This window comes from Phalaenopsis equestris, unplaced genomic scaffold (genome assembly GCF_001263595.1).
Source record: "Phalaenopsis equestris unplaced genomic scaffold, ASM126359v1 Scaffold200679, whole genome shotgun sequence".
Lineage (NCBI taxonomy): Eukaryota > Viridiplantae > Streptophyta > Magnoliopsida > Asparagales > Orchidaceae > Phalaenopsis > Phalaenopsis equestris.
The window spans coordinates 1-11731 of NW_018220490.1; the positions used below are offsets into that span (position 1 = coordinate 1).

General features: G+C 33.1%; 1 protein-coding gene across 1 annotated transcript; it reads left to right on the forward strand.

Annotated features, from left to right (window-relative positions):
• The first annotated feature begins 7593 nt into the window (after positions 1–7593).
• On the forward strand, positions 7594–10322 carry LOC110035913. The gene is made up of 4 exons (XM_020740249.1): positions 7594–7781; positions 8968–9036; positions 9849–10037; positions 10109–10322. Exons 1-4 carry the CDS (start codon positions 7594–7596, stop codon positions 10320–10322), a joined length of 660 nt encoding a protein of 219 aa, XP_020595908.1.
• The last annotated feature ends 1409 nt before the right edge of the window (positions 10323–11731 follow it).

Here is an 11731-nt window from a genome sequence, read left to right on the forward strand (position 1 = left end):
TATATTGGTGTGCTAAAACTCAAAACAGAGAAGAAACATTGCAATGTTCAAGAGTTAAGCACGAAAAACGTAAAAAAATGAAGAAATCCAACATTTTTCTCTCCTCAAAATCAATTCTTCCCCTTCACAAATCGTATGAAACCCAAAAAAAAATATGGAGAAGGCAAAAGGGAATTATTTCTCTCGTCACCAACGGGTTGAGCACAAAAAAAAAAAAGCTAGGGCATGATTTTAATCCCAAAATATGTCAATCCAACATTTTCTCCTCAAATAAACTAAAAATACATACCAATGTTGACAAACGAAAGCAAGAACAGAGAGCTTCGCTTCCCTCTGCTGTGATCTGGGGCTAGCAGAAGAGTGAAGCGAGGGTAGCGAATAAAATACGGAGCTGTTGTTTATTCGCGAATTGTGGGATGCAGGAGTTTACCTGCGATTGCGTAGGAATTTACAAGCCGCGGTTTCGAACCAGGACAATGAAACAGAGCCCCCAAACGCTATGAAACTACATTTTAATAAAAAAACCTTTTTATAAAGCTGAAACAAACGGGGCCTTACTAGCTGATTAAACAAAACCAATTGATATTTTATAAATTATTCTAAAGAATTGAAAACATAAAGGGAAAAAGCTAGTTATAAAAATTGAGGTGACTACCCTTGTTTCTAAGTTATTATTGTTTTACTGTTCTCTTCTAGACTAAATACATTAGTTGAGTTTTGTTCAATTGAAAGTTATTTCATATTACATTATTGTTTATCTATTCTATTAAATGACAGTCATAATAATGGATGACATATTTTTCAACATACAATTCATATAGATAAATTATTATTATATTAGTATATTGTATGACATAAAAAGATGAATGAAATGATCTTTATAGTAAACTTACATGTGCTTGATTGGTTGATTATGTCACTCGATGTCACCCTTTTATAGTATTAGTTTGGACTTGTAAGATAAGTGTGCACATAATTGAAAAAATATTGATATTGACATAATTTCATTGGTATAATTTTAAATTGTCCCCTTGTGATGGATGTAAATAATATAGATAAGGTAAGATATTATATTGTAAGATAAAATGTTTTGAACATTCTTGAATGGTCATATTTAAATAATGAATTTTCAATTATTTTATATTGATCCATTACGTTTCACTAGCATACATATTGTTTTCTTTTCTATTATGTTACTATAATTTAGATGTACGAGTATTCACTGAGTTGTTGATAATTCACTATTGCAAACTAATGTTATCATGTTAAAATTTGAATTAGAAAATGTGTAGTGAAATCATTTCCAACATAGAGAAAGGTAAATGCATTTTTAATTGCTTTATTTCAAAGTTATTTAAATTCCTTTTCTTTGTGTCACTTTTGATTTATTAAATCATTATTAACTAATGATAGTAATTGGATAATTTTTCTGTCCAAAAATGTTCTTGCATTAGAAATTCCAAGTCTTTGAGCCGGGTCATAATAAAAGTGATCTCATAAACAACAATAAATTTCTAAATTTAATCTCATTGAAGGAGCCATTAAAATAATTAACTTGTAGCTTCAATATAAAATTTTGGTATTTTGAATTAGATCCTATAATTTTAAATGTAGCTAATGTGCAAGTTTCAAGGATGAAATTCTTTATATGCAAGGAAGATTGTAACATTTGGGGAATTTTTGAATGGATGAATGGGCTATATCGGTTCTGTGCCGCAAAACATAAGGGAGGAGTCAACGAGGGAGATGATGCAAGGAGAAAAAGGATTGAGTGTGTGATAATTTAGAGGCCGCGAATTTGAAAGCAGTGGCTAGATCAATGAAGAGAGAGAAGACAGTGGACGAGCTCGGTTTTATGGCAAGCAAAGGCCGAAGCATGCAAGAGAAGCGGAGACGGAGAGCGATCGTGGTGCAATGTTCTTGGTTCGACTGCAAGGCGATACGTTCTAACGACCTCGAGCGAAGTCATAACGATAGTAAATGTTTACTTTGGTGATCCAAATGATTTATAATATTAATGTATTTCTCGCAATAAGAAGTAGTGTCAATGTAGATGAGACTCTAATGTGAGGGTGGTGTTGTAAGTGATGCTGTTGCATTGTTATATTGTTAGTGCTTGGATTCCATCCTTTGGCTTAAGCTTTTATTTGCTTTTCTACTGTTATGCTAATGTATTAGTCATAACTTGGTCAGCATACTTTGCACTAATCAGTAACTTGGTCGGCATACTTTTAATATATATTTTTTTCTTGATGAGTATAAACTTTTCTCTTCTTCAAGTAGCCATAATTACTTGACTAATATTTTTGGCATTTAACATGTTTTCAATGCTGCATAAGACTTACGAGGCATTCTTTACATACTGAACTGAACTATCGACATAAAGAAAAAATTTCTGAATAATGTGTTGATCTACTATATGTATTTTCATATTAATTGCCTTACCTATGAGCAAGCAATGCAGAAATGCTCATGGACAGAGAGAATTTACATAATACATTTTTTTGATATGATCTAACGCTACAAGGAGCTGTCTGAACTCTGTTAAATAAAAACATAATTAGATGTCTGAAATACATACTTTTACAGAAAAGGTGAAAGCAAAACTTAGTTATGCATGCGCATGCAAATATGCTTGTAGCAGCTAAACGATCAATAGATGGTAATTTTAAGGTACCTATCTTGTTACTTGGAATTTAAGGAACCTGCATCACATGACGAGATATCATCTAATTGGTTAGCTTGTTTTATCATTATTATTAGTCAAACTATAAAATACTTAAATTCTAATCCAGTTAACGTGTCTCCTTGACTTTTGTCTATCAAACAAAAACATAGTTCGTGCATTTTTATCCGACTATGGTGTGTCTCTTTCAAAGTGGAACTAAACCAAATTGTAACATATGATTGCATATAAATTGATATTATATTTTGCAAGGTTAAAAAAAGCAAAACCTAAAATTGAGATATCTCAATATTTTACTTAGCGAGGCGAGGCATGAACTTTGAGGCAGATCAAGTCGGAGTAGGAATAATTATAAGTATAAAAATAGTTTATAAATATGACATAATCATCAATGCATTAAATTAGTTTTTAATCTTAAAGTTATTACCCACAAATTGCTATCTTTAATGTTAATAAATAGATGGATGTTTAGAATGAGATTTGAGGTTAATATTCACATAAAGTTTAAATATAAAATTCGGATCAAAATCTACGACGATCTCAATCTCACTTTCATCATTTTTAGAAGAATCATTATCGGTAATAATTTTGTCATCATTTGATTCCATCTCATTTTTTCTTCTAAAATTTCTTAAAGCTATACATTTTTCTTCCTGCTATATAAATTAACATTAGAACATATGTAATTTTAAATAAAGTAATAAATTAAAAATCAAATTAAATAATCATTTTTAAATTACCATTTGACTTTTTTGAGGTGTTATATAAAATGTATTGGATTTAAATATATTATAAAATAATATAATACATATTTATATTATAATATTGTATAATATTGTATAAGATAACATAATGTTTTTTACATAAATTTGAGATGCTGTCATAAAGCCTCGATCTATACACCTCAGACAAAAAAGTGCAAGCCTCACTATCATAATGAGGCTTAGGGTATTTTTGAGGCAGCTGCAGCTTATGAAAAAGTTAATGCGCAGCATCTTTGCTAGGAAGCTGCTGCGCATAACCTCACTATTTATTTGTTTTTTGCAACTTTGTAACAATTGTGCTGCATTTGTTTCTGAACAAATAACCTTTCTTAACAAACAACTTTGTAACAATTGTGCTGCGCATAACCTTTAAAAAAATAAAACACAAACCCTTAGATGCACAATAGTGATAAAGAATAGTATAAATACTCAATTTAAGTTTTATCAAACTGTGAGGTCTCAGAGAACAGAGTATAAACCAACGAATTTGTGACCACAAGAAGATAGTAGACCTTATAAAAAAAGGTTTTTGGTTGCCTTTAAACCACGTATTTAGATCCTGTTGTCCCTTCCGGTGAATCTAGATTGGCCTTTATTTAAGCTAGATGTTAAGAATGCGTTCTTGAATGAAGAGCTTACAGAAGAGCGCTGTCATAAAGCCTCGATCTATACACCTCGGACAAAAAAGTGCAAGCCTGCAGCTTATGAAAAAGTTAATGCCCAGCATCTTTGCTAGGAAGCTGCTGTGCATAACCTCACTATTTGTTTGTTTTTTGCAACTTTGTAACAATTGTGCTGCATTTGTTTCTGAACAAATAACCTTTATGACCTTGTAGTATAATGCTGCTTATAAAAGAACCAATTTCGCTTAGTATATTTCGTACTTGAAAATAAATATTCAGTTTGAAGATTATAAATTAAAAATAGATATCTCACTAAATAGCAACTAACAAGACAATCAAAATTAAAAAAAAAAGACTTACAATAAAAGATATTAAAAATAATCAAGTGCATCTTTTCTGAAGGTTTAAAAAAATAAATCACAAACCCTTAGATGCACAATAGTGATAAAGAATAATATAAATATTCAATTCAAGTTTTATCAAACCGTGAGGTCTCAGAGAACAGAGTGTAAACCAACGAATTTGTGACCACAAGAAGATAGTAGACCTTATAAAAAAAGGTTTTTGGTTGCCTTTAAACCACGTATTTAGGTCCTGTTGTCCCTTCCTGTGAATCTAGATTGGTCTTTATTTAAGCTAGATGTTAAGAATGGGTTCTTGAATGAAGAGCTTACAGAAGAGTTTTACATGTTTCTTGCTCTTTGTTTTGACTCTATTGCTTCCAGCGGGCAAGTGTGCAGACTGTGAAAGTCCCTCTATGGGTTAAAACAGTCCCAAGAGCCTGGTTTGGCGAGTTCACGAAGGTGGTCGTGGGCCATATTTTACTCAATTTCAATCGGATCACGCACTCTTCTTCCGACATTCTTCCAATGGCCAGGTAGCTATTCTTATTGTTTATGTTGATATTTTTCTTACAGGTAATGCTCCCAACATTGGAGTTTTTGAAAGACATTCTTGCTAAGTCCTTTGAAATGGACGAAATCTCTTCGATACTTGTTAGGCTTGGAAGTATGACACTTATCTCGGTGTCTCAACGAAAATATGTGCTTGATCTCTTGACAGAGAACAACATTTTTCTTTGCAAACCATTGGTTGTTCGTATGGATCCCAATAAAAAATTATCTGACATTTGTAATGCTGTGCTTATCAATAAGATTTATTACCAGCATCCTTTGGTGAAACTCATCTACCTCGCCCATACTCGCCTCGACATTTGCAAAGCAGTTAGTATAGTGAGTCAATTCATGCACGACCCTTATAAGCATCATCCCCAAGCTATTCAACAGATTCTCTACTATTTAAAAGGTGCACCAGTCTCATATTTGTTTTTCTATCGTAAAGAGAGCCATTTAAGATACCACTACTCAAAATGATAAATGATAAGAAACCTCATCACAAAACCACTACCACACCACACAATCATCACCACTATCAACATATCATCACCACCACAACTACCACAACACCACTACCACACCAACACCACTACCAATACCAACACCAACACCAACTCCACTACCAACACCAACATCAAAACCTCAACATCACTACCACTATCAACATATCATCACCACCACCACATTACCACTACCACAACACATCACACCACACCACTGCCACAACGCCACATCACACCACACCAAAACAACTCCCAACACCAACACCAACACCACTACCAACACCAACACCACTACCAACACTGCTACCACATCACACAACTACAACAACATCACCACCACAATCAACATATCATCACCACCACCATATTACCAAACATAAACACCACGTCACAATACCACTGCCACAATACCACTGCCAACGCCAACACTACCTCCACACCACACAACCGCCACAACATCACCACCACTATCACCACCCATTATCACCACCCCACTATCACCACAACCACTATGACATCACAAATACTATTTCGAGCAACCACCACAGAATCACAACTCCCATCCCATTTTCTTCATTTGGGGCGATTACATATAGGGCACCTGAACTATTGCTATATACAAATCAAGCATCCTTTTTCAACCATTTTTCAAATTCTCACTCAAACATCAAAGGTAAAGATAAAAGACCATTCCAAATTTTTTATTTTTATCACATTCACAATGGTTTGATTGTGACAAGCATAAATGCATCGGTTTTGGGTGCCCTTTATGTAATTTACCCAAAACTTTGCTATCTACAAATCAGGCTCCCTCTTTCGTCCATTTTTCAAATTTTCACTCAAAATTCAAATGTAATGATAAAACCCCTCCCCATATTTTTCATTTGAGGCTATTACATACAAGGCATTGGAAACATTGCTATCTACAAATCAATCACCCAATTTCAGCCATTTTTCAAATTCTCACTTAAACATCAAAAGTAAAGATAAAATCTCATTCCATATTTTTCATTTTTATCACATTCACAATGGTTTGATTGTGACAAGCATAAATGCATCGGTTTTGGGTGCCCTTTATGTAATTTACCCAAAACTTTGCTATCTACAAATCAAGCACCCTCTTTCATCCATTTTTCAAATTTTCACTTAAAATTCAAATGTAATATTTTTCATTTGAGGCAATTACATACAAGGCATCGGAAACATTGCTATCTACAAATCAATCACCCTATTTCAGCCATTTTTCAAATTCTCACTTAAACACCAAAAGTAAAGGTAAAATCTCATTCCATATTTTTCATTTTTATCACATTGACAATGGTTTGATTGTGACAAGCATAAATGCATTGGTTTTGCGTGCCTTGTGTATATTGGCAAATATAAATGCATCGGTTTTGGGTGTCTTGTATGTAATTACCGAAAACATTGCAATCTACAAATCAAACACCCTCTTTCATCCATTTTTCAAATTATTACGCAAACATTAAAGGTAATGACAATACCCCATCCCATATTTTTCATTGAAGGCAATTGCATACAGGGCACCCGAAACATTGTTATCTTTGAATCAAGCATCCTCTTTCGGCCATTTTTAAATTTTCACTCAAGCATCAATGGTAAAAATAAAATCCCATTCATATTTTTTATTTTTATCACATTCACAATGTTTTGACTGTGGCAAGCATAAATGCATCAGTTTTGGGTGCTTTGTATGTAATTTACCAAAAAAGAAAAAAAGAAAATCATAAAATCTAAATTCTCAGTCATAAAGAGAAAGACACAAATTAGAAAATCTAAATTCTCACATCAAATCGCAAATGAGAAAGCCACAAATCGCAAGACAAAGTCATTCCACAAAAAATTAATAGATGATATCGCGAGAGGAAGAAGAGCACAATAACTAGATAAAGTTGGATATTAGAAGGAAGAGGGAGAGGAGAAAGACAACCCGCTGCCATCGAAGATTAAAGGGAAGAGGGAGAGGAGAAAGGCAACCTGTTGCCATTGGATAGAGGCACGAGAGAGGCGCAGGATCGAGAGAGGTGTAACCCAGGGCAAAAAAAATGCGTGAGAGGGTAGTGTTCACGGGATATCACAGGACAGCAGAGTAATAAATTCGCGATGGAACGTGAGCTGCAAGACCCAGTGACCAGCAACCCATATAAATTTTTTAGAAACGCCACTGCGCCGCTGTTTCCAAATGCTTCATCCGACGTTTTCAAAACGCACTGCGCCAAAAAAGCTGCCCCAAACGGGCCCTTTAGCTTTGAAGCTGTTTCTGTGTGCCTCAATATAATGCGGATCTCGAGGCGCGTGCCATGAACATCTTTTAAACAAGGATAGTTTAGAAAAAAATATAATATTTTTTCTCTCACTAATTGAAATCTATGTTCTATGGCAATAATTTTGATATGGAGTTTTGTGGGAACTAAAAGCAAAATGTTGACTAGGATTACATTATCTTATTGTTAATTTTTTTTAACATGCATAAATAAAATTATTAAGATTGTCCGTACAATTGTAGCATTAGTTTTAATAGATATATTGTTTTTCAAATGACTGATGAGAATTTATACTGTTAACCGATCAGGTTGCTTTGCTCCAAAATTTGATTATTATTTGTGATCAATATGTTCTAAACTATTTGAACTAAATTGTTGAGTTGCAGTAGGGTGGTTCCATTGTTTTTCGAAGCTAATAGTGTCTATAATGGTTGAAAAACCTGAAGTTGCAGTATTTATTCCATAGGTCACTTAGTAATGCATGCTATTGGAGAACTTTATTTCATTCAATTACATGTATATTCTGTGTACAATGTTTAAATTAGTATTAAAGCCCAAGAAGAAATATTGTGAATGATTCAAGTTCGTTGATTGTTCATAATGTTATATGACCTGGAAAGTTTGAAAAATGTGAAGTATGGTTTAACCTACTTTTTGGAGCTCAAATTTAGTTTTAATTTACAATTCTTTCCCCAATGGCTAGTACTGCCGATTAGATCTTTGCATTAGCAAGATTGACCATGTATAGAATTTGTCCCAATCTTGGTTGAAAATTAAAAATTTTGCAATTTTTCTTGGCCAGCCTGATTTTGAAGCCAATCATTTTTCAAATGTATATCTTCTAGCTTTTGTCAAGGCTGGATTTAACCAAGGGCCTTGATTTTTGGCATCTTGTGCTATCTGCTAAATCTTATTATTAAGCAAATCTCAAAACTATTACCCTTATATTGTTAGCATTTTGATATGATTTAAGGATCTTTTTATGCAATTGATTATTTGTAAGCATATAGTATACATCTGTTTTGATTGTAGAATTATGTATTCATTTTTTTACGTCATTTTAAACTGCTCTTGACCTAGTTTGTGCCTAAGGATTCATCCACTGAAGATTCTGACCAAACCTATCAAGCTTTGGCAGATGCTTTAAGCATTTTGAGCCATCCAAATTAAATGCTCCTGCCATTTTCTATGCTATTGCCTGCTTTTATGCAAGAATTTGCCGAGTGATGTTTGTGAATGGATATGATATTGAACAGCAAGCCTATCTGAAGACAATTGCCAGGTGGTAATTTTAGATTGTTTAATTGAAGACAATTGCCAGGTGGTAATTTTAGATTGTTTGTCCAATATTTAACTTTTTTGAAAAGAATGACCCTACTGTTTGTCCAGCACTTGTCTTAAAGCTGGCCAGACAACATGAATGATTCTCATTATTTGATTTGCTTTCTTTCTGTTATGCCCTACCGCTGCGTATGGAACATGTAGTCAAGTAATAATAAAATGCATAGAGCAGAAAAACTAAGGAGTCTTTGATGTTCTCTCATGTTTTTGTAGTGCAACTCTGATCACACCATTCAGTTGAAATCCCATTCAACAATGTTCATTATTTTATGGAAAGTGCTAAGGACAGAATGATAAGCAATCGAGAATCATGTTATTTATTGGTTGCAACCAATTATATTTCAAAATGTTTATGGATTCCATAACTAAACATATTTTTGGATTAACATTCCATCAATTCAGTTAACATTGTCCTAAAATATTTAAAATTAAATTGCTAAAATAATATTATTGTCTAATTAACCCACAAAACATTTTTATATGAATTTCTAGCTTAATAAATATTATACTAGTCTCTTTGTATTTTAGAAAGTGTTTTAGGTCTCCATATTTCATTCATTGTGTTTGACCATTTCTGTACATCTCTATAAAACATCTGCAACCAGACCCAATGAAAGTTTGTTTGATTTTGTATACACTGTTATCTTTAATGCCCAATAAATTTAGTGGTTCATTTGAATTCGTTTTAATCTGTTCAACTGATTCATTTTTACCTCATATATGACCTTTTTTGTGTTACTTTGTCTTTTACAGCTCAAAAACTTGTGAGAATATTGGCTTCAGCTCGAAGCCAACTACTGCTTTTGCAGCTGCTGACATTGAGCGTTCATCTCTTATTTTGTGCGGTAATGCCTTTTCGGATGTTAATATTATTAAAGATGCTTTGTCAGCGCTAGCTGCTCCTATAATCTTAGCTAGAGGAGGCCTTCCTCTTTCGGCAAGGTGTGAATTATTTTTCCTAGCTCGAAAATTTTCATTTTGCTCTTTACTATTTTTAAATAATGTTTTGTTAGGATTCTTGTGTCTGGTGATTCTGTCATTCTATTGTTTGCGCCTGAAGATATTATTAAGCCTAGCTCAGATCTCCATGGGGCACTACTTTCTATGGATGTTGGAGCGGTTCTCTCCCCTCATGGGGTCACACACCTATTCCAAACAAAAGATCAGACAGTCCCCAATTTGCTGAAGAGGCCTGCGGCTATTATATTTGCTTCTTCTGATAGGTAGTTAGAAGTTGCCTTTTGCCTTGCTTTTATGGTGACATGTTTAACATTTCTTTTATGACAATTTTTTCATACATTTAATTATTACTGAGGATTTTTTCATCAAGGCAGCTTTTGTCCTTACTCCTTTCACCATTATGACTTATTGTAGTATTTTATGATTTTGCCATTGCCACGACTTGGCTCAGGGCTTGAAATTAGCTTAGATGAGAGCAGAAGGTCGAACGGTGAAAACTAAATTTTCTTTATTCGTCTACAATTTAACAAATGAAGGAATCACTAATTTAGTTAAATTAAAACAATATATTTAAAAATATCTCATTGTTGGTTGTCCGTGTCTTCTATAAATGCCATTTCTTTTAACGCTCATCGTTAATCACTTAATTAACATGAGAAGTTAGTTTAAAATAACAATAAACCAAACAGGCTAGTGAATATTCATACTCAACTACAATAATAAATTGCAAAAAGAAAATAATATGCATGTTAATTAAATGCTTTACTAAATCAGTATAAATATTTGAGATATTCAAAACTACAATAATAAATTGCAAAAAGAAAGTAATATGCATGTTAATTAAATTCTTTACTAAATCAGTATAAATATTTGAGATATTCAATGAATCTTACAATATCAATAGCATAACAATATCATTCTATATTTATATAACCGTCAGAGGAAAACTGTCTAAAAATTTTACCACTTAAGGTATTTTAATATCAATATTTTTTTCCATATACGTGCAAATTTATTACAGTTTCCCTACTATTACTCTAAATGGGTGAATCCATCATAGTCAGTCATGCAGATACTAGTAGTCAACATAAACATATTATTTATGTGCTCATCGCATTAAATTCAACATAAACATATTATATATATATAGTGTATCAAGCCGTGGCCTGTTGGTTGGAGGGGTTCACTGTAAGTCCCATTAGGTCACGGGTTCGATCCCCGGTGGCGCTGGGTTCTCGAATATTTAGGCACATGGCACGACTCTCATCATAAGGCCTAGTGCATGGGAAATTGTTATTTGGGCCTCTGCCAAATATTGATTTCCTTTATATATATATATATATATAGCAAAAGGATGATAATATTATTTAATGAGGAATTTGGGCCTCTGCCAAATACCAGTTTCCTTTATATATATATATATATATATATATAGCAAAAGGATAATAATATTTTCTAATGAGGTTTATATGGCTTACATCTGACATAAGGGATGTTAAGATTATCCCTATGTAATAAGAGCTTTAATTCAGAGCATGGTGATATATTTTAAACAGTTTTTGTGTTTAGAGTACCTTCCTTTGCTAACCAGTTAGCAGATTGATTTCCTCCCTTTAGTATATAACTCCAAATGATGGTGTTTTAGGTATTAGCTTTCATCTCTCGTAGCTTAGGGT